Raw genomic sequence first — 25,054 nt, 5'->3', positions numbered from 1 at the left:
AATTTCTAATCATTTAAAAATTCCAACAAGATACATGCGTCACTTTAAACCGTAATGACAAAAGTTCTCTTATTTCACACCTTATATTCTTATCTCTTCTAAAATTGAAATATGAGCATTCCACATCATAAAAACCTCAATTTCTAATATTTGAAAATTCCAACAGGGCATATGCTTCAATGCAGACCATATTCATACCACACAACACCATAAACTTCATAAGTCATGCTATATAACACGGTTGACGGCACCATATTAGGTAAAACAATGTGAACCCCCACACTGCTTTTACCCCAGCAGGCTGGTGCCATTGAGCACTTTCTTAATTTAAGTGATTGATGTCATCATAGGCATGCAATTTTTAATGCCACCACCTGGAAAATGTCCGTTAAATGCAGAAAGCTCTCTCTCTCTCTCTCTCTCTCTCTCACCACAATCACCAAACTTGAAGAACAGAGCAGCCAAAAAACCATTTGGCATCCCTACTGTATAGAATGAAAACCAAAAAAGAAAAATCAAAGAGATTAAAAAACTAGAATCTAATCTATTTGATTACATTCTCAATTTTTTAAAAAAAAAAAAAAGTCAAAATCCGATTGAATGCCCTTTGAATCAATTTACAATTAGTTATCATCATTTAAAAATAAGCAATTTGCCATAAAACATAATAAATAGATTTAAAGTATGAATCAATTAAATACATACGAGATCTGAAAAAGAGATTGACCATAATAGATCTATAAGATGCAGGTTTATCTGACATTTTTGTTAGAAGCTATTTTCACGTTTCGAACACACGACCTCCAAGTCGCATAATGACAACCCTACCATTATGCCAAACTCCTCTTCAAATATACTTACAATAGAAAAACAACATTAAACAATCCCTTACAACTCATTTGGTTCGTAAAGAAAAATGAAGTAAAAATTTTAGAAATGTAAGTAATTATTATTTCTTATACATTCCTTACTTTGTTGAACATGAATATGAAAGCAACATGCATTCCCATGGTAAAATTTAGAAATAGCTCTTCGTTATATATTCCTTGTCATATGGACTGATAAAAAGTTTCGCATTCTTATTTATTTTATGATATCAACATAATTTTCTATTACCTAATTATAACTAACGTATTATAACTAATATATTCTTATGGATAGATAGATATTCTATAAATCAAATGTAAAATTAGTTTTATATTAATAAACGTAGAGAGTTAGTATCATACTAATTAACTTACAGGTGAAATTTTATCATGCTAACTAATATTAGTTGGTTCCGTTATAAAAGATTTAAGACTCTTGCTTCCCGACATGACATGACATGACATGTTGCTTATGTCAATGATTTTCCACTTACATCTCACAAACTTATATTTTGAAGGAAAAATTGTCATTGCTCCTCATCAAAGTCCATAAGAAAATCAGTTAAGTTCTCAGAATCGTCTACGGCCTCTTCCAGAGACAAAGGACCCTCCTTCTTAGGCTTCCCCTGTGAGAGTATAAAAACAAAAAAGTACACTTTGAAAATTACGTTATTTGAAAATAGAAATATAGGGAAAATTAATTCTAACATTCATTTTTGCAGGCAAGCTGCAATAGCCTAATACACACGCATGCATGCGAAGTTCCTCAATTGTAAACTAGTTAAATGTCAGGATTCGAGCCTTGGAATTACGAGTTTCTCATGCGGAAGTTACTCAATTGTAGACTAGTTAAATGTCAGGATTCGAGCCTTGGAATTGCAAGTTTCTTACTGAGATTAAATCTTAGCAATTAGGCGGTAAGAGAGGAGGGCTAACATGTTATCCTAGTGGATAAGGTGCCCAAAGAGGCACCATCGTACCAAAAACACATATGATATAGGCACACAAACATATTTTCAATTTCATGGAAGCATGTGAAGCAGCTAAGTAGCTTTTATATTTCAATTATAATGTTCTCCAAAAATATACTTTTTTTATGATGCTTTCTACTTCAAAAAATGAAAGTGAAAAAATGGGCACGAATGTTGGCATGTGAGTATAATTTCAAACTATCAACTTCAGTATAATTTCTTAACGCTGGGAGAGTCCTTGCGCGAGCACTAAATTTATCCAAAATCTTGAGCAATTGGGTCTTTAGCTTCAATGCATGCATATGTATATAAGAGTCACTCTTCCTCTCTGCACTTTTCCAAAGGGAGACAACTCACAAGTAGATATTCTACAATCATTTATTTATTGCCAATTATTTTATTTATAATACAATTATGATGAAAACAATCTCTAAAATAGTAATTTAAAATTATTTTCAACAAACGCAGGCAGGCACAGCACATGTTTGTAAGTAGTATAAAAACTAAGGGCGCCAAATGGTGTGCAATCCACGTACATAGGTAATTATGGCACATTTGGAGCTCCAAATCTTCCCCAAAATACAACAAGAAGCAAATCTTTTTTATATCTAAAAGCTATTTCTTTTTCCCACGGATGTATGAACAATAGGCTTATGAAACAAAGTTTGATTTGACCGTTAAATAATAGAAGCCTATATGCCATAGAAGGAGGAAATGATACACAATCAAGGTTTTAAATTTCAATGTCAACTCAAATTCTGAGACTTAAAATTACAAAAATTTCAATGGAAATTTTATTGTCAATGTCAATTTCAATTCTAAAGTTCAAAAAGTATGAAAATTAATAGTAAAGCATGGAACTGTTTTAAGAAACTTTCACAATAGAAAGAATCATGCAAGGTTTAGAACTAAAATACTGAAATAAAATATATCAATGACAAGTACGTAGTGAATAAGGTGCAATGAATTTAATAAAATAATCATATTAAACATATTCAATAAATATAAGTCTAACAAAAATTTTGTTCTATCATCAAATTTTTGAAAATTTTTTCAAATTTATTAAAACTTCAAGAAATTTCGAATGGTTCATAAAAATTTTGAAGATATTTGTAAGATGGAAACCAATTGTCATTTTAATTTTGAGGGGTTGGAAAGTAGAAATTTCTTGGAAATTTAAGAGCATATATATGATTGACAAAGAAGAAATGAGATACCTTTGATTTGCGAAGCTGTGGCATACTTTTGAGTACGCTCCAATTTCGTGTAATTTTCTCCTCTGCTTCACTATCACCCTCAACTTCACTATCCTCTGCTTCATCCTATGGCAAAGAAGCAACAAAACAAACATAATGTTATTGCCAACAAAAAGCCATAAATCACTCAAATGTTCACAATCTGGCATTATTGAATTAAAAATACACTGAAGGACAGACTAATGAGAGAAGAAAAATAAAAAATACTTACATCATCTTCACCAATGTCAACAGCTCGTGCCATGGCCTCATCCATATCTGTCATCTGCTATAATACGTACAGGAGTCAATTGAAAGGTGAAAAAGGCTGGCGGAAGCTATAAGTGTTCACTGCAAATTTAATTTTAAATAAAAAACATATCTGAATTCAAATCATCAGTTAGAATTACTGATCTACCCGACTAATATATAGAATTCCTAGAGCAAAACGACAAATTAGTTTTAAAAATAAACTTAGTATTCATTCCTGAGCTATTTTTGTATTATATCCAAAACCCAACCTAATTGAAACTGCAATGAGCCTATATGCTCCCCATGCGTTGAGCCCACTAAAAGAGAAAATAAATATGTTTTTAATTCAAATGATATTTTCCAGTAAAAAATAAACCACATCCAAAGCATAATAGATCTTACATCATGTTAGTTCGTGGAATGAAATGGGGCGGGAATGGAATGAAATGAAAATTTTAATGAAAAATATGGAAAAATCAAATGATAAATTCGATTCCGTTCTGTCTCCATTCCATCTGTGCATACCAAACATATAGTTAAGAGTACAAAATTATAAAACAGGAAACATGGAAAAAAGAAAAAAGCTAATCAAATGAACTTCACATATATCACTTCACTACCTTAAGCCCTGTTGCATTCTTCTCTTCGGCAAGTTTTTTTTCAAACTCCTCCCGTGGTATGATTTTTCCATGCTGCGTAAACATTTTTAAGAAGAAAATAAAGTAAGAAAACGAAACTTAGCAATTGAAAAAAGGCACTAATCCCGGTTGCAGTTCATTAATTGTTAAGACTAAATCCCGGTTGCAGTTCATTAATTGTTAAGACTATAAGACTAAATTTGTCAAGATTAGCATAAACAAATTTGAGAGGATTAAAGGGCAACACTCTTAAGCAGATACTCCTTAAAAAAAATTTTAAAAAAAATATTCCACTCTCCAGCCATATTTCTGAGAAAGGCAGCAATCCCAATAGAGTACTGATATGGCCGCTAATTAAGGATTTAAGAGCCAATAACAGAGGATAAATAAAAACAATATAATAAGGAAGTTTAACCATTTTAATGACACCCATACTTTGCAATTATATATATTCCTGCCCTTTTCTTATGGTGTTATGTATTACAGTTGAAAAGCTCTGACTCAAGCCATGAATCGATATCTTCTAATCGAAATTAGGTCCACCATTAGGCAAACAGGTTGCAGGCCATAATTCAAGGTCCTTTTATTTCTTTTCACGCTTGAGGAACCTAGCCCTGATTAACCTGAAATTGACCCATTGTTGCTATGTTCAATGTTTCTAATATTTAATCATTTTTTCGCATTATTTTCATACATTTTTTTTTTTTTTTAACCAATATTTGTGCAAGCACCAACCTTCTCCCTCCCCCACTCCACCCCCACACCGTGAGAGAGAGAGTAAGAACTCTGGGCATTTCTGTAGGGAAAGGGTTAAGATTGATAACCAAGTAGGAGATCACCAAAGCCACAAGTCAAGCTAACGAAACAAGTAGAAGATAACCTCCAATACAACAGCTACAGCTAGCAAAAGGTTTGGTTGATGGAATAGGTGGGAATGGAACAACAATTGTATATGGATAGAATAATTTGCCCAAAAAATTAAATAAATAAATAGAAATTGCCATTCAAAGAAAAATAACTGTGCAAAAGTTTGTGTTATTCTAACCAATATGGAATAGCATAGAAATAGACATTCTTATTGTTAGACTCGAGAATAGTCATTCCTTGTTCATTCCATATTAGCTGAAATAAGACTAACTTCTACACAAGTATTTTTCTTAAAATGGCACCAGCATTATACCCTATACAATTTCCACCCTATTTTATTTCACAAACCAAACATAATGTAAGTGAAACTCCCAATTGTTAAGGCTTGATTTACATTGATGGCCCACAAACTAACAACTTTATGTTTTAGATAAAGCGGTGGTTTAACAGCAACTATCACGGGCCAGCTGCATGAATCCTTTTCCTTCAATCAACATTTAATACCAACACATTTCAACAACAAACCTTAAGTCCCGCTAAGCTACATGAATCTTTTTCCACCAATTTACCCGATCGAGAGCATTCTCTACCAGATTAAGAGACATTAAATCATTACTCACTACCTCATTCCAAGTTATTTTAAGCCTACCCCTCTCCCTTTTCATGTCAGAAACAATAACAAACTCACTCCTCACATGTGCACTACTAGGCCTTTGTTTCGAATGTCCAAACCATCTAAGCCGCCCCTCTCTTATCTTGTCTTTTGACTAGTGCTATACCTAGTGCATGTATGCTCATTTATTAATTTATCTTTCAATGTTATACCACTCATCCATCTTAATATTCACATTTCAGCAACTTTTACATTTTGTACAGGTTTCTTAGTTGCCCAACATTCTGAACCATAAAGCATTGGTGGCTTATAGCCGTTTTGTACTTTCCTTATAATTTTAAGGGTATTCTACAATCACATAAAATGCTTGATACACTCCACCATTTAACCCAACTTACTTTAATTCTATGTATTACATCATCTTCAATTTCCCCTTCCACTTGCATAATAGATCCAAGGTGTCAAAATCTATAAGTTTAATCTTCTCTTTACTACTACACCTTACATTACCAAAATTACATTTCATATATTCTATCTTATTCCTACTTATCCTAAAACTTTTAAACTCTAAAGTGATTTTCCAAAGTTCTAACTTAAATTCTCTTACTTCCATCAATCAAGACAATATCATCTGCACACAACATACACCAAGAGATCTCATTTTGGATATTCCTAATGAGTTCAACAGTCACTAAAGTAAAAAGATAAGAACTCAAAGTAGAACCTTGATGTACACCTACTGTGATTGAAAAATATCTAGATTCACCTCCTATAGTCCTAACAATAGTGATTACTCTATTATAGATATCCTTAATAATCTTGGTATATCTACTCCATACCCTTTCTTTTTTAAAGACCCATTGAAGACCTTCCCTAGGTACTATATCATATGTTTTCTCTAGGTCAATAAAAAGCATATTCAAGTCCCTCTTTTTTTCCCTTAACTTTTCTATTAATCTTCTTAAAAGATAAATAGGTTCTATTGTTGATCTCCCAGGCATAAAACCAAAGTGATTCTCTGAAACCCTTGTTTTCAATCTTATTCCTTGTTCAATTACCTTTTCCCATAGTTTCATCGTATGACTTACAATCTTAATTTCGCAACATTTATTACAATTTTGAATATCTCTTTTGTTTTTGTATAAAGGTATTAACATGTTTTTCCTCCATTCCTCCGACATTTTCTTGGTTTTTATAATAATGTCGAATAAATTAGTTAACCAATACTTCCTTAATCCCCTAAACATTTGCAAACATCAATTGGTATATTATCTAGGTCCTATTAACACCAACACACTACTAGATTAAATTTTATCAATCAATTCTACTAAAAAAAAAAATGGCCGTACCCAGTGCACAAGGCTCCCACTTTGAGTGGGGTCTGGGAGAGGTGGATGTCGGCAAGCCTTACCCCCATTTTTGGAGAGGCCGCTCCCAAGTCTTGAACCCGAGACCACTCGTACCGAGGCAGAGGCACTTGCCATCGCACCAAGGCACGACCTCTAAATCAATTCTACTATTAGATATTTTTATACACCATTTGATAAAGTAAAAATAAATCCAAAAAATCTACCAATGATGATATGAACCCACAAGCTCCGATTGCACACGATGATCTGCACGTGCCAAGTGGACCCATCACAAGAGCTAAAGCCAAGAAGGTCAAGGAGGCTATGCAAGGACTAATCGAGAAGTTGTTTGAGCAAGAGTCATTAAGGGCCATGGACACTAAAAAAAAAGACTTTCTTGAAGAGCCTAAGATGCTAAATTGTCTAAAGGCGTGTGAAGCTGGAACGTTAAGTCAATAAGGGCTGTTTAGGAAATTTTTATGGATTAAGCATGACATGTGACTCGCACATGTTTCATTAAATGACATGACACATGACATGTGACTTGCACATGTTTCATTAAATGACATGGCATGCTTAAAGTTATGTGGGATTATTTTATTGGCCAGATTGATATCATGGCTTATTTTTATTGGCCGAACTGATGTCATGGGTTCCTTTTATTTTCTATAAGTAGTCAACTCTCTATTGTATTAAAGGATGATTATTTTTGCTGAATAAAATTACAAGTAAGGTTTATTTCTCTTCAAATTCTTCATTGAACTTTCACCGAACTTATCAAAGGTGCTACCTTTGTGGCGTTCATCCATTAATTTGATATTCTTGGTTTGTGCTTCGCGTCAAGCAATAGGTCAAGGATCCTATACCATGTCGAATCTTATTTTGGGTTTTGGATTTTGATAAATCTGTTTTGGGGTCTCCGGACGTTCATTCTTGGGGTTTTGTATCATTTGGTATCAGAGCTTTGGTTCAAATCAGGTTCTATCTATCTTCTTTTTCTTGTTTGCTTTTGAAAATTCTTTTATCTTATAATCATTTATCCTTATTTCATATTCTTCTATCATCCAACCTACTTATCTTGTTTTCTTGTTTTCGAAATTTTCCATCTCTTCTTTAATATCGTCCATCATCAAGATTGAATCTTTTGTGGCTGGAAATTGCAAGAAAAACAGCAAGGCCGATTAGAGCACATTAAAAAAAAAAAAAAAACCATTTTGTACATTCAAAAAAAAAGAAGAAGAAAAAAAGAGAAAAGGCAGTATTTTGCATTCAAAAAAAAAATTATTCTGATTTGTGTTTGAATATATCCTTGGCCAAGTTGGTTATTTTGTTCCGTTGAATTTCTTTTTATTTCGTTTGCATCATTATTGTTTTCTTGACTTCTTTTTGTCTTTCCTTCGTTGTTTCGTGTCTTGATTTAGTTGTTTTCATTGATTTAGTTGCGTTTGATTTGTTTGGGATTAGTTCATTAAAGAACTAAAAGAGAAATCCTGAGTGGTAAGAGGCACGAGTGTGTGAGCGTATCAAAGGGAAAAAGCCAAAAAAAAAATTGTGTCAAAAACACGAGCATTGAGTGTCATTGTTTGGAGGGTAAACACATAAGGGAGTGAGTGAGGAAATTTTTTTTCTCTCTAATATCCTTTTTGCAGGTTTGAAATTATGAGTAGAAAGGTGGTTAGCGCTGAAACTTCCAGCAAAGGTAGCAAGAATGAGAACCCTCCACAAGATTCATTCTTCACCTTGCAAGCCATTCAACAACAGTTTGAAAGACTCAATACGGTTTTTGGGGAGTTCAGAGACAGATTGGATAGACAAGACGCTGCAATTGATGGACTGAGAAGAGGGCAATCCAATGAAAGGCGACGAAGGCCACATACTCCTCCGATTGCTAAATTTGAACATGATATAGGTAGCAATGAAGCAAGTGATGATGAACATGACGGTTATGGGCAGATTTGCTTATCGAGGTGCTAGGCAAGAGCAACAACCTCGATGGGAGCCAAGGGGTCGAGATAACATCGATAGAAACATCAGAAGCATCAAAATGAAAATTCCTCCTTTTCAAGGGAAAAATAACCCGAATGTATACCTTGAATGGGAGAGGAAGGTTGAGCTCATTTTTGAGTGTCATAACTACTCCGAAGAAAAGAAGGTGAAATTGGCAACTGTGGAGTTCACTGACTACGCACTGGTATGGTGGGATCAAATTCTTCTTAGTAGGCGTAGAAACATGGAAAGACCTATCCAGACGTGGGCTGAAATGAAGGCAGTGATGAGGAAGCAATTTGTACCAAACCACTACTACCAAGACTTACACCAACGTCTTCAAAGCCTTACCCAAGGTACCAAAAGTGTGGAGGACTACCACAAGGAGATGGAGATAGCTATGATTCGGGCAAATATTGAGGAAGATAGAGAAGCTACGATGGCACGATTCATATGTGGGTTGAACCGAAAAATTGCTAACATAGTGGAGCTGCACCACTATGTGGAGTTAGAGGACATGGTGCATATGGCAATGAAAGTACAGAGGCAACTCAAACACAAGGGTGGAAACAAGCATATACTACAACAACTTCGGCTTCCCATTCCACATGGAAACCGAATTGGGGAAAATCAAAAGAAGAAATGGTTGTTTTTAAATCCAAGGAAGTGAAGGAGAAAGGCAAAGACAAAGTGGGCAACCATGAAAAAGGTATAACTTCTTCTCAATCTAGTAGGTACAGAAAAACCAAGTGCTTTAGGTGTTTGGGGATTGGCCATATTGTATCACAATGCCCAAACAAAAGAGCAATGATTATGAGAGATGATGGTACTATTGAGACTGATGATGAAGAGAGTGATCATGAGTCCATGCCTTCACTAGAAGATTCTAGTGATGTTGAGTATGCTGTCCATGGTGAGGCATTAGTAACTAGGAGAGCTTTAAACATGCATGTCGTGAAAGATGAAAATGATGAACAGCGTGAGAATATATTTCATACTCGATGTTACATCAATGATAAGGTGTGTAGCATGATCATCGATGGAGGGAGCTGCACTAACGTAGCTAGTACCACATTAGTAGAGAAGTTGGGGTTGCAATGCATAAAACATCCTAGGCCTTACAAACTTCAATGGTTGAATGAGTGTGGGGAGGTTAGGGTGAATAAGCAAGTGTTGATTGTATTTTCAATTGGAAAATATTCTGATGAGATTCTATGTGATATGGTCCCTATGCATGCTAGTCACATCTTATTGGGCAGGCCATGGCAATATGATCGACGTGTCACTCATGATGGGTTCAAGAATAGGTATTCTTTTCTAAAAGATGGGAGGAGTGTGACCCTTGTACCATTGACTCCTAAGCAAGTGTATGAAGATCAAGTGAGATTGAAAAGAGCAAATGATGAGAAAAACAAAAAAGAGGCTGAGAATAAAACAAAAGGAGAGGCAGAGAGCACTGAAATTAGAAAAAAAAAAAAAAGTGGTAAAAATGAGAGAAAAACAACGAGAGAGGAAAAAGTGAGTTTGTATGCAAAAGAAAAAGAGTGTATGAAAGCTTTTTATGCACAAAGACCTCTAGTTGTACTCATGTACAAGGAGGCATATTTGAGCACTAACGAACTCACCTCTTCCTTGCCTAGTGCTGTTGTTTCTTTGCTGCAGGAATACAAGGATGTCTTTCCTGTGGACTTACCCAATGGTTTGCCACCAATTAGAGGAATTGAGCATCAGATTGACTTCATCCCCGGGGCTACAATTCCCAACCGTCCAGCCTATAGGAGCAGCCCCGAGGAGACTAAGGAACTTCAAAGACAAGTTGAGGAGCTGCTTGCCAAGGGGCATGTGAGGGAGAGCATGAGTCCGTGGGCGGTACCCATGCTACTGGTACCGAAGAAAGATGGATCATGGAGGATGTGCGTCGACTCTAGAGCCATCAATAAAATCACTGTAAAGTATCGCCATCCTATTCCTGGTACCGAAGAAAGATGGATCATGGAGGATGTGCGTCGACTCTAGAGCCATCAATAAAATCACTGTAAAGTATCGCCATCCTATTCCTAGACTAGATGACACGTTAGATGAACTGCATGGCTCTTGCATCTTTTCTAAAATTGATTTAAAAAGTGGCTACCATCAAATAAGAATGAAACCGGGTGATGAATGGAAAACTGCATTTAAGACAAAGTACGGTTTGTATGAATGGATGGTTATGCCCTTTGGTTTGACCAATGCACCTAGTACTTTCATGCGCTTGATGAATCATGTGTTGCGTGCATTTATAGGCAAATTTTTTGTTGTCTACTTTGACGACATCCTAGTGTATAGCAAGAATCTTGATGATCACTTGGATCATTTGAAAGGTGTACTAGATGTTCTTAAAAAACGAAATTTTGTTTGCTAACCTAAAGAAATGTGATTTCTGCATGGAAAAGGTTATTTTCCTGGGTTATATGGTGAGTGCTAAAGGTGTAAAAGTGGATGAGGAAAAAGTGAAAACAATAAAAGATTGGCTAACACCTAAATCTGTGACTGATGTGCGTAGTTTTCATGGGTTGGCTAGCTTTTATAGGCGGTTTGTGAGAGATTTTAGCACCATTGCTGCACCTTTAACTGAAATAATAAAAAAGAACGTAGGGTTTAAATGGGGTACTGCACAAGAACATTCCTTTAAAATGCTTAAAGATAGGTTGTGTTCTGCTCCATTGTTGCTTTTACCTGATTTCACTAAAACTTTTGAGATTGAATGTGATGCCTCCGGGATTGGTATTGGAGCTGTTTTGATGCAGGATAAGCGTCCCATTGCATAATTTAGTGAAAAGCTCAATGGGGCAACATTGAACTACTCCACGTATGATAAAGAACTGTATGCCTTGGTGCGGGCATTGGAGACGTAGCAACACTACTTGTGGCCTAAAGAATTCGTGACCCACTCTGATCATGAATCATTAAAGCATTTGAAGGGGCAAGGTAAGCTAAATCGCCGCCACGCCAAATGGGTAGAGTTCATCGAAACCTTCCCACATGTCATTCAGTACAAGCAGGGGAAAGAAAATGTCGTGGCTGATGCGCTTTCTCGCAGGTATGCCTTAATTACTACACTTAGCACTAAGCTATTGGGTTTTGTGTACATAAAGGATTTATATGCTAAAGATTCTGATTTTGTTAATGTGTATGAGGCATGTGATAAAGTTGCGTTTCATAAATTCTATAGGAATGATGGATATTTGTTTAGGGAGAATAGACTTTGTGTGCCTAACTGCTCCCTAAGAGAATTGCTTGTGCGAGAGTCACATAGTGGGGGTTTGATGGGACATTTTGGGGTACAAAAGACTTTAGATATTCTGCATGAACACTTCTTTTGGCCACATATGCGTAGAGATGTAGAGAGAGTGTGTTCTAGATGCATTTCATGTGAACAAGCTAAGTCTAAGGTCTTACCTCATGGCCTTTATACTCCTTTGCCTGTACCTAGTGAACCTTGGGTAGACATTTCAATGGATTTCATATTAGGTTTGCCTAGGTCCAAAGGGGGTAGGGACTCTATATTTGTGGTGGTTGATAGATTTTCTAAAATGGCACATTTTATTCCTTGCCATAAAACTGATGATGCCACAAATATAGCCAATTTATTTTTTAGGGACATTGTGCGATTGCATGGCATTCCTAGGACAATTGTGAGTGATAGGGATGTTAAATTCCTTGCTACTTTTGGAAGGTTTTATGGGGAAAATTAGGAACTAAGCTATTGTTTTCTACTACTTGTCATCCCCAAACCGACAGTCAAACCGAAATAGTTAATCGGACTCTAACAACCTTATTGCGTGCGGTCATTCAAGGGAATTTAAATTCATAGGAAGAATGCATACCACTTGTTGAGTTTGCTTATAATAGAATTGTGCATGCTTCTACTAATTTTTCTCCATTTGAAATTGTTTATGGTTTTAATCCTTTGACTCCATTGGATTTGATGCCGCTACCTGTGAATGAGATAGCTAGCTTAGACGGACGACACAAGGCTGACTTGGTGAAGAGGATCCATGAACAAGCACGGCAGCACATTGAAAAGAAGAACCGTCACAATTCATCTCAAGCTAATAAGGGGCGTAAGTTCGTCACTTTTGAACCGGGAGATTGGGTATGGGTGCATATGAGAAAAGAGAGGTTTCCTACTAAAAGGAAAACAAAGGTACACCCAAGGGGTGATGGACCTTTTCAAGTGGTAGAAAAGATCAACGATAATGCATACAAGTTGGATCTACCAGGTGAGTATAAGGTCAATGCAACTTTCAATGTTTCTGATTTATCCTTTTTTGATGTAGGTGATGATTCGAGGACGAATCTTTTTGAAGAGAGGGGGAACGATATGAACCCACAAGCTCCGATTGCACACGATGATCTGCACGTGCCAAGCGGACCCATCACAAGAGCTAGAGCCAAGAAGGTCAAGGAGGCTATGCAAGGACTAATCGAGAAATTGTTTGAGCAAGAGTCATTGAGGGCCATGGACACTAAAGAAAAAAACTTTCTTGAAGAGCCTAACATGCTAAATTGTCTAAAGGTGTGTGAAGCTGGAACGTTGGCTGTTTAGGGAATTTTTATGGATTAAGCATGACATGTGACTCGCACATATTTCATTAAATGACATGACACATGGCATGTGACTTGCACATGTTTCATTAAATGACATGGCATGCTTAAGGTTATGTGGGATTATTTTATTGGCCAGATTGATGTCATGGCTTATTTTTATTGGCCGAATTGATGTCATGGGTTTCTTTTATTTTCTATAAGTAGTCAACTCTCTATTGTATTAAAGGATGATTATTTTTGCTGAATAGAATTACAAGTGAGGTTTATTTCTCTTCAAGTTCTTCATTGAACTTTCACCGAACTTATCAAAGGTGCTACCTTTGTGGCATTCATCCATTAATTTGATATTCTTGGTTTGTGCTTCGCGTCAAGCAATAGGTCAAGGATCCTATACCATGTCGAATCTTATTTTGGGTTTGGGGTTTTGATAAATATGATTTGGGGTCTCCGGACGTTTATTCTTGGGGTTCCGTATCAAGTGATGTGTTAGCAAACCACACCCATCATTGGTCTATAAAGTTCTATCATCAATAATCAATATACATACAGCAGAGCTTCTAAACAGTTAGATTTTAAATGAAAAGGACCAAAAGGTGTGTAAAAATATAAATAAAAGCAAAAAAAACTATAAAAATAGAAAACAATGGAACTAAAATTTTTAGTGTAGAAGTAGTATTGACCTCCTTCAGATAATCTAGAATGTTGGGTGTTGGTTCATGAAAATCTGGACCTCTGTAATCAGCTAATTCATTTGGATCATGAATGTAGTTTACAGTTGGGTAAACTGGATCTCCACCCCATACTGCAAATGCCAACAGCACAGTCAAATACAAGAACACTTGAAAATTGAGGAAGTTCAATGAGGGAAAACAAATTTTCATCATTTTCCACTTGAAAATCCTGGCATAAAGAAGTCGGTGCAAGAAATATTTCTTTTATCATGTAAATAAATGGCTAAAGAAGTCACCATTGTACATAAAGTAAATAGATGTTATGGGCTGGGCTGAAAATTAGAATTTATAAATAAAAAAAAAAAATAAAAAATAAAAAAGGCAGCCCGGTACACAAAGAATAGAAGCATGAACTCAAATGCATGGCAAACGATTCATTCAAACACACACACACAGAGCGAGAGAGAGAGAGAGAGAGAGAGAGATCTCCATACAAGCAAGCATGCACACACACAAAGGGATAGAGATGAAAAGGGGGAGAGTCCGAGAGAGAGATACATTTCATACAGATGCACCTACATACCTACACATATTTTTTTTCCCATAGATAAAGCAAATAAATTAGCCAATTTACACTTAATGACCCCTTTAGTTTGGGGAAGTTTCATCCTAAACCCTAGCATTTCAATTTTGATAATGAAACTCAATATTTAATGCATTGTTTAAAATCAATCCAATAGATGACAAACATTTTATTTATGGTGGAAAAATTCATGAGTATAGCATGACCTTTTAACGCATCTTATTTTATGGCCACAAAACATCAAAAATTGAGCAAAATTAGAGTATGTAATCACAAATTGGTATGAGAACCCATTACTAAAGTACAAAATTGGACAAAAAAAACTAATTGTAAGAGAAGCAAAGCAGAACACTTGTCAGATTTTGATCCCTGTAATCTATTAGCTAACCACAAATTAGAAGGTTACATGACAATCACATGAGCTTTTCTCATTCATAAATGGGACATTTGTCATATACTGGATTGATTTGAAACAACGAAATAACTTCAGGTTTTTATGTGCTAAAACTGAAAGGTAAAGGTTCAACGAGAAACTGACCCCAAGCTTTCATGATCAAAAATGTAATTTTTACAAGTAAACAGGTGCATGTCTCATAGAAATATCATGATATGAGTTCTGAGTTCTATGTCTTAGCTTTGGCAAGTTGTTCCGTTCATAACTGGTATTTGACCCATTTGGGTGTCCCCTCATGGTATTCATAGGTCAATCATCTTTCGGGATCAAAGAGTTCAATTAGTTTCCAAGAGATTCAATGAGTGGAAATAAGAGAAATTCCTTTTCTTTAGATTATCATACTAACTTGATTGGGTCTTCTTTGTCCTCTATAACCCATCAGCCACCAGTATTTGTCTTTGTTTAGGATTCTGTGCAAGTGGCAACTAGAATTGAGACATTGATGAGGGGATTTTTGTGGGGTATTAATAGAGAGCAACTTGTCATTTGGTATAGAGTTTTTAAGTCAGGGTGATTTGGGTCCTCATAATATGAAGTCTTAAACACTGCTCTGATGGGTAAATGGCTGCAGTGGCTCCCTTTTAACCCAAGTATATATGGATTCCAGAAAAATTATTAGGAACTCAGGATTCTAAGATTAGGGTTAATATTCATGCAAGTCCCAGGAAGCATATTTCTCATCTTAATCTTTCTTTTCATGGCTTTAGTATAATGAGCTCAATGGTGAGTATTCATCTTTGAGGAAATGAATGGAAAGGATGGGTACCTTTTATCTAGGGTCTCCCTTCATCTTTATTGTCTCACCATAATGCTTTTGTTTCTACTTTTCTTGTTAATTGTAGAAGTGATATTTGTTGGAAGTTTCATTTTAGCCTTTCAGGAATAATCTGAATAAGCTCTGCATAAACGTCTTGATTCTTCAGTTTTAATCCTGGCAATATGCAGTGATTCAGATTTCAGATGCTTCTGGCAGTTTAATTCATAATTCTTTCCAACATTTGGTTCATAATCTAACTCACACCCCATCCTCTGAATGCTATTATTTGGAAAGCAAAGGTTCCCTCCAAAGTTGAGCTTTATATTTGAACCACTGCTCTAAATAGAACTGACCGAAATGATCTGTTGCAGGGAGACGGCCCCTAAGGCACCATCCCTAATTAGGTGACATTGCCCATTGTACTAATGAGTGTACTCTCACTTTTGGCATTGTCCTGTCATGTGCATCTGAAATTACTTATTTTGATATATTTGGGATGCAGCAAGTATATCCAGATTCTTTGAGAGGATTTTTGCATCAGGCTTGTAGAGATTTTAGAGGTAGTAAGGACAAGTTGTTGTGATGCCATTGGTTTTACTCTCATTTGTATTATTTGGAGGGCGCAAAACGCATGGACTTTTAAGAATCGTGCAGTGTCTACTTATCTCCCACAGGTAGGATTATATCTTTGTTTTGGTACTCTGGTTCTGAAGCTTGTCATGGAGACTTTGGCTGACTTGGAGACATTGGAAGGTTTGACTTTATTTATTTTTATTTTTGCTTTATTGAGTTCTATTTCTTCTAAGAGGACACCTCATCCTCTTCTTCATAAATCTCTCTCTCTCTTTCCATAAAATTTTTATTTTATCAATAATAATAATATGATTATACATGACCCACCTATATGTCATGGCTCAGAAATTTTCCAATTAAACAAAATAAACTGAATAAAAGAAAATAAAACAAACATATTTCATAAACTTTTCCTATATTAAAATAGAGTAGCTATATGTGGATAGATGGAAGAAATGAAATGCACATTTAAGCATGGGAGTAGATACTTTGCCTAATCTGATCCTCTCGCATTCGCATTGCTAAAGGATCCCTACGAATACGAATATCAGTCCCCATCATAATACGGTATTCACGATCAGTTTGACACTGAAACATTTGAATGAGTTGGGTATTTTCATCTTCACCAGTCTCTTCAAAATGCTTCTGAACTGCTTCGCGTGAAGTATCCCTGTCCCATGCCTTAACCCACTCTGAGTAGTACGCAATTGGGCCTATTTTTTCCAATCTCTCTTGTTCAGCCTGTAACCTACAAAACCAGCAATTATCTGAGCCTGCCAATTTTATTTAACACTACAACAGTTTCTTAAAAATCAGCCAATCAGGTTTGAAATCAACTTCGGTTGTAAAGAAACTGAAAAAAAGGCAGACACAAATGCAAAACCTCATAGAATTTTATCTCCTGCCACCTTAAACATTACTTTTTAGACTTTATACGGATGACATGTTGCCGAGATCTTAGAGACCACATGTGCTACCGTCACAAAAACCTACATCACATGGTTTGGAAACTAGACCTTTGTTTGCTTAGTTCACATCCCCTCTTACCATGTTTCCAGGCCCATGCATTTAAAATATTCTTGTACAAAAAATATTCTTGTACAATTTATGAATTATGTTGGCCTAACAAGGTTTAATCTCGTTTTAATAATGACAAACCAAGGTATCTGATTGTGCTTTCAAGTGAATTTACAGGTATTATATCTTACAAGCACAATGGACCTTATTTAAGCTTAAAAGCCATGAAGAAAACAAGCAAAATGAAGAAATGCTAGAGCTCGGATGAAGATCAAGCTTCAAAACATGAAGACTTAGTTAATCTTTCACGTGTAATGTAATATAAGTTTCATGTAAGTACTTCTCAAACTTAGGTTTGTTTATGAAGCTCTTAAGTTAATTATTTGGACCTAGATACCTTTTAAAATGCTTAGAAAATATTTTTATGAGGTCAAAAGTTATTTCAAAAAGGTTAAAATTATTTTTGGAATGAAATGCCCCAAAACATGATTCTCCAAATTCCCTTCTTTTTTGTACAGCTGCATTGATGTGCGATTTTCTCTATCAATGACTTCCCATCTTTAAAAATGTTCAACATGAAAGTTGTGGGATTTTTTCTTAGCTTTCTTTTGATACCAAAATTGCCTTATTTGGAGTTTTCTAGTGAAAATTATGCCCAAAATACTGAAAGGTATTTGAAGCTGAAATTTCCCAGCAGTTCAGGCAACTAAACTCCCAGTTCAGTCGACTGAATGAGTTCAGGCCACTGAACCTCAGGTTCAGGCGACTGAATTGCTGCTGCCACTTTCGAAATTCAATTTTAATTGGTTCTGGTGACTGAACTCCCATGTCAGGTGACTGAAGCGCACGATAAGTCTCACAAACGGCCTAAACTCTTTCCGTTTTTGAAAGATAATGTTACCAAAACATGCCCAAACGGTCATATTTTGAACCTGACTATAAAATGCTAATCCTAAACGTGTTAGGGCAACAAAATAGCACCAAAGCACATTGACTTTATCCTTCACAAGCTGCTGTGCACCGCTCCCCTTTTCTTAAACGTTTTTCTGGTTTTTACACTTCAAGTTCATAGTTTTTCAATCCAGAAAACCTAGAAATCTCTTGAGCTTCATATCAAATTTATTTTGAGAGAATCCTTGTGCTTTTAACGTGTACAAATCCGCTCTGTTGAGAGAGTTTCTATTGTACGAAAATCTGCTGTTACTTCTATCGTAACTTGACGGTTCGAGGATAGAATTGTTGCCTAACAAGAGGGTCGTTCTCGTTAGGGAGGGATCTCCACCTTGAACGGAGAGAGGGGTGCTTCACCTGTTCAACGAAGCGGGGAAGGAAAGAAATCCTCAAAGCAGGAAAGGAAATCCTCAAAGCGGGTTGCTTGACGCAAGGACAGAGGCGGGCCGCCGAACCTTGTAAAAAATCTGGATGTCTTTCTCTTCCCTAATCTTTTTACTTTTCAGCAATTTTAGATTGTTTATTATCTGCTGTGTATGATTTAAAATTCAATTGGGAATTGTTGGATGCTGAGATTGATTTGAGGATATTGTGAATGCTTAGATAGACTTGTGAATGTCATGAATAAATTAACTTTCCGTTGTGAATCAAACGCTGCTGAACTTGCAATTCTGAATTGATTTAAATCGGCTGAGATAATTTTATTTGAGTTGAATAATTGCTCAAATACAAGAAGGATATTTGCTTGGCTGAAATTGTTGAGATTGTTTATTGACATATTCATTGGTTAAATACAAAGGTTAATATTTGTATGGTTTAAATATCTATTCACCTATATTAATCTGCTAGAATTAAAATAAGCTTTGTGTTCTGATTATATATTTAGGATTGTTCATTGGTATAGTCGTTTGCTGATTAGACTCTTGTGTTGATTAAGATTATTTAAATGGAATGTGATAAATAAGTGTTAAAATAAATCAAGTTTCTGCGCATTAACATTTTAAAATACCCAATTCACCCCTCTCTTGGGACTACACCATCACTTTCAATTATATTTGAAAATAACATATACCTCTTGCCCAAATGACCTTCCATGCATCTCCTAACACTACTGCATCCCTTCTAGCATTCTCATTCCCCTTCCTAAAACCTTCCAGAGAGCTTGCTCAGCCCAACTTGAGGAGATCTGCATCTTTGAAGATGCTCTACCCACTGAATTTTAGCTATCAGTTTTCCCTTGTTCTTCATGGAGGACTCTCCTACCCAAACTCTCCCTATCTCGAGGTAGGCCCTAGCAGGGTTCATTGTGTTCCTTCAAGAGCATCAGGTTCATAAGCCTGGAGTCTTCCACTTCCTTTTTGCCCTCAAACAACATCCCACTTAATAGGGTTGGTGGTAATTTTTAGCCTAACTCAATAAAAAATTTACGCCTGAGATAATTTCTCAATCCACCATTTGAAGGACAAGTATGCTCTTGTCACTTACGCAAAGAGTGGCCTGTAGAAGGTGGAGGGATCTTGTAAAAGATAAGAAGTTCAATCCAAGTTGGTATGACCAAAAGAAGAAGATTAAGGAGTTGTTTGAACAGTGTGTCATCTCCCCTGTTGACATTGTTATAGAGCTGAAGCTCATCAGGATCAGGATCTGCAACATGGGCCTAGCTAAAGGTAACTCTCCCCGCCATTTTAGTCTACTTATGCTTAAGTATTTTCAGGAATGTCCCTCATTTCTCGGCACACTCCATCTGTTTTTGCTTTCAATTTTTCCTGCCTCCCGAGTGTCAGCAAACCCCAGAGAAGGAACACCCTGACCCAAATGGCGACCAAGTGAGTGATTAGAAAATGTGAGATTATGGATTTTCAATGTTCAAAGAAGTCACCACTAACTTGTTATTTTCTTAGGTGTCGTTAGATCACTTAATTAGTACCAATTTCCTAGTCTCTAAGCTAACCCTAGGTCTAGGAACCAATAGCCTTGGTCTACATAACCAGAGTAGGGTTCAAAGTAGGGTCATATGCAAGGGGAAGGTATAAGTGCCCACTATACACTTCTCCTAGTGAACAATACCTTATTAGTCTATGATTACCTTTCAAAGTTAATCAATCAAGACCAAGGAGGACTCTTCCATGCTAATTCAATTTACCATGGTTTTAAAACCCATACCGGTGACCAACCTGGGGTAGCTACCAGGTTGATTGGACCAGTTGAACCAGCAGGTTAAATCAGTGGTCAAACCGATGCTGTCTGCATATATATTTGTGTGCGCATCATCAAAGATAATATTATAATACGTCGTTAGACTCACAATTACCTATTGGCTAATTATAATAAAAATATAATTGCTAAAAAATTATGATAAAATTTATAGCTTTTTATTTTATTTCTTGAAATTTATTTGAATAGTAAAATATAACTTTAAGAGTCAAAAAAATATTTAAAACAGAAAAATAAGAGTTTCAATTTTCATTAATAAAAAACTTATTTAAGTTTTTCCTTTATGATAATGGAAGCATGGGTAGATGTAAAGGGTAAATCAAATAAATATGATATTTCTTGAGAAATATTTCACAACCTGAATGTTGGTTCATTGGCAATGTGCCCCCTCATTTATCATGAGGGACAGGGTTCAACACCCGCCTCCTGCAAAATACCATCTTTTTTACTCTATTAATGAGAGCTGCATCAACCCTCCTGGTTCAATGAATCCGACTAGGTTAGTCCGTTGACTCGAATCTGGGAAGGTTGACCCAATTGCCTCAAAACCAGTTTAATAGGATCATCCGGACTAAAAGAGTGACTGGTTCTAGTCCAACTGGGTTGGACCAGCCTGTCTTATCCAAGTTTTAAAACTGTGTAATTTACTAATCATTTAATATTCAATAGTCCTGCCGTTGCAAAGACTATTATCACCTCTAAAGTCTCAAAAGGACAACATTGCCCCACTTTCAAGTTCCATAGTAGAATTGATTCACAATAAACAATTCAAAAGAAGAAAACACTAATAATCATGCAAAACACAAAGAAATGCAAAGTTGCAGACAAGCACGCTAACAAAAGAGAAAATATGTAAATCATGCATAAAATATCACAAATTATCTAATACAATCACCGAGATAACTCAAAGTGATTGAACTAGGCAAAATGTCCCCTTGGAGCATAAATGAGGTCTAAAATACCCCATCCCTAGTTCTCCATGACCAGGGTGTTTCGCAAAAGCAAGCAGAAAAATAATAAAATAATGGCAACAAGTGTAATATGACATGCAAATGCAACAAGCTTGGGCTTTTAAAAAAATAAAATAAAATTCTTCAAATTGACAAACATCTAGAGAAAAGCATGAAAACTCTTTTTATAATTTATATTTTGTTTTTTTGGATTTTCTTTATAACGCCATTTAATGACAATACTAGAAATACCAACAACGCTAATGATAAAAGACCCTAAGAATCAAGATGTTGGTTAAACATACATATGCACGTTAATACTCATACATGTAAGTTTACTCTAACATACCTATGCATACAACTACAAACACGCACAAACAAGCAAATACACTCAAATGTATATAGGCATCTCAACACGTACTCATATTTCTGCATAAATCTATGTTTGATGTCCATATACATGCATCTTAGCATCCTTATAATAATCCATGCATGCATACACACATACCCTACACTTCATACATGCACATGCACCTACACATGCTACCATGTATGTAAACATACACATGCATTCACATAAATACATACAAGCACTAACACTTGCACATTATGCACACATCTGCATGCACATACTCACATACACCCCACATGCATACTCATGTAAATGCACCTACCACTACCATGCATGCATGATAAACTCAATCACATACATGCATTCACATCTATGCACCTATATTCAAAATCACACAGAGGCTCACACTCATGCACTCATATTCATATCATGTGATGCACACACATATCTACTCCTATATTCACAAACCCATGCAATGCATGCTTATATTCACAAACTCATGCACATGCTGACAAACCCATGCTTATCATGCATTCACACACCCACACATATCATGCATACATCCCTACAAAAATGCATACCATTATGCACCCACATCATGACACGTGTTCATGCATTCACACACACACACACACACATTTATACATGTACACACCTATAAAAATGCATCCATCACCATATAAATCAACTCAGGCATGACTATGATACTAAATGTACGTGCACGCATCCAAATAGTACCATGCAAACATCATACACCCTATATCTGCTTGCACCTACATTGACAACCATGCATGCAAACATATAATTAGATTCATGCATGCTCTCCCAAATCCATGTATGTATAATATGCAAACATAAACTCAATTATCATGCACATGCATGCACTTCCCTACATGCATAAACGTACCATAACTATCATGCAATCATGTTCACTCTCACGTACATAGGCATGCATGTTCTTATGCATATTCACACACATATATAGGCAATTAAAAATTACATGCATTACACTCAGAGTCATGCACAAACAGTACATAATTAGTTTTACATTTGCATAAAATAGGGAGAGGAAGAGAGAAAGAGAGAGAGAATGGGCAAGGAGGCACTGGTTGTTGGTTCTAGAGGTCGGAACTGACATAGGGAGGTAAAATAGGAGAGAGGGAGTCTTTAGAGAGAGTCCAAGAGGTGGGTTCCTCCTGAAGGTGAAGAGTCTTCGAGTTTCCCTTTTTATCAACAACAAAAAAAATAAAAAGGGGTTAAGGGGGTTGGTGGGTGATTAGATTGGTGAGGGTAGAGGTGGTGTGGGGATCTAGGTTGGCCAGACCAAGGGGGGAAAGTAGGGATAGGGAGGTTCTCAGGCAGGGGAGGAAAGGGGAAGTTTCATGCACTTGGAACGTTTGGGATAAGGGGAAAAGAAAGGGAGAACTAATGTTAGGTTGCAAGAAAGGGAGAACTGCCATTTTAAGGTTTTTAAGTGTCTGTTTGTATTCCTTAGGTCAGAAAACATGTTACGCTCTTCTCCTTTTGACTCTTCTTGTCAATGTCAATTATATTTTGCAAGAAAACTTGGAGCATCATTTTCCTAAGCTTGGAGGGTTGTTCAAAGTCTATAAAAGCATTTGAGGCATGTATTAGCATATTAGAGTGATTTTTAATGAAAATTGGAGACTTTGGCTTTGCCTTGTTTCTCTTCAATTATGTATTCCCTTCATGAGTGGGGAATTTTATCTTTAAATTTTGTATATATAAAGTGGTAAGTTGACTGTATCTTTAGAGTGGCGAAATTCTTGCCCCTATATCTCTTTGTGGATTCCATTAAGTGGTGAGCAAAGCCACCTATGTGTGCAGCGTGTGGGATATGCTAGTTCCTCATTTCTAGCAACCCAACATTAGTTTGGCATCAGAGTCCATCTCTAATCACTGTTCATGGTCATTTTGTGCAAGAACAACATGATCAAATATCTACGATCTTGAAATGGATGAGATGGGAAGGCAAATCCAGGAACTACATCAACGTCTTGAACGTTATGAAAATAGTTATAAAAATGGTTCCAGCAATGGCAATGGTGATGCTAATCCTTTCCATCATGTCCCATATTAGGTCTCAAGAGATGAATCTTCTTCTCGTCATAGAAGAAGCAATCAAAAGTTTTTTAAAGATTCTAATGTGCAAGTAAATAATGTAGAATTTGAAAGAAGAATGCAACATAACTATTTCATAGATTAGCTTCAGATTGTTGAGAGGGTCTTCAATTTCAAGGAGTACTGAAATGAATGCAAAGTAAAATTAGTTGTTGTAAAACTCAGAAAATATGCTTCCTTATGGTGAGAGAATCTCAAAAAGTAAAGATCTCATGAAAGAAGAAACAAGATCAAGTCATAGGAGATTCTTACTAGAACATTACAGGCATGAAACTTTGTAAAATTTCATAATCTAAGGCTAAGAGACCTATCTGTGGAGGAGTACACAACGGAATTTGACCAACTAATGTTGAAGTGCGAGATAGTTGAACCTTAAGAACAAATAATAGCTCCCTATTTGGGTGGTTTGAGAGATCACTGAAATGGTTACTTTACACCCTTATTGGTGTTCTAACGATGTGAGGAAACTTAAGCCTAAAGTAGCAAAAAACAACAAACTTTCATCTATGTCGCACTTCAAAAGTAGTTGTTCAATGCTCAAATTCCATGGTGTACTCCTCTATAGAGAGATCTCTTTGCCTCAAATATGAAATTTTAGAGAAATTTCTTTTCTATAATGTTCTAGCAAGAATCTCCTCTTTAGCTCCCTTATCATTTTCTCCCATGACTTGACCTTGTAAGCACAGTCTTGTGTCAAGAATGGTGTTTCATGAGAAGTGAAAGGTTCAATGGTGCCAAAGGCATGTGAGCAAACACACTGCATGAAAAAATGGAGATTTTCTCAACAAAAAAATAGGAATGGTATGGCTTAGCATCTTGCATGCGAGGAAAGAGGACACAATCAAGCGGGTTCAAAACGTTGACGAGGTCGTATTGGGCCCCATTATATTATTTTCTCATTTCTAGTTTAAATGGAATTGCATAGTTTTGGGCAAGCTGCACATGGGGGCGTGTGGAATGTTTTATTTTAAAAACTGTCTTACGCAAAACGACGTCATTTGCTGCCCTATGTACATGTTCCCA

At 36.1% G+C, this 25,054-nt stretch overlaps 1 protein-coding gene across 2 annotated transcripts in view; it reads right to left on the bottom strand.

Annotated features, from left to right (window-relative positions):
• Nucleotides 1–1,168: 1,168 nt before the first annotated feature.
• The window catches only part of LOC131143718 (protein PLASTID TRANSCRIPTIONALLY ACTIVE 12, chloroplastic), a 50,526-nt gene continuing 26,640 nt past the window's right edge, over nt 1,169–25,054 (bottom strand). Inside the window, exons 4-9 of one of the 2 annotated variants that reach the window (XM_058091985.1) lie at nt 16,894–17,153; nt 14,048–14,169; nt 3,945–4,016; nt 3,305–3,361; nt 3,055–3,159; nt 1,169–1,492 (exon numbers count right to left, since the gene is read on the bottom strand). In XM_058091985.1, the coding sequence (XP_057947968.1) occupies nt 1,394–1,492; nt 3,055–3,159; nt 3,305–3,361; nt 3,945–4,016; nt 14,048–14,169; nt 16,894–17,153 (715 nt within the window). In that variant the 3' untranslated portion in view covers nt 1,169–1,393. The remainder of the gene's footprint in view (nt 1,493–3,054; nt 3,160–3,304; nt 3,362–3,944; nt 4,017–14,047; nt 14,170–16,893; nt 17,154–25,054) is intronic. The other variant, XM_058091986.1, reaches the window with a different exon arrangement.

Source organism: Malania oleifera, chromosome 12 (assembly GCF_029873635.1).
Source record: "Malania oleifera isolate guangnan ecotype guangnan chromosome 12, ASM2987363v1, whole genome shotgun sequence".
Taxonomy (NCBI): domain Eukaryota; kingdom Viridiplantae; phylum Streptophyta; class Magnoliopsida; order Santalales; family Ximeniaceae; genus Malania; species Malania oleifera.
This window is presented reverse-complemented; position numbering and strand designations above follow the sequence as displayed.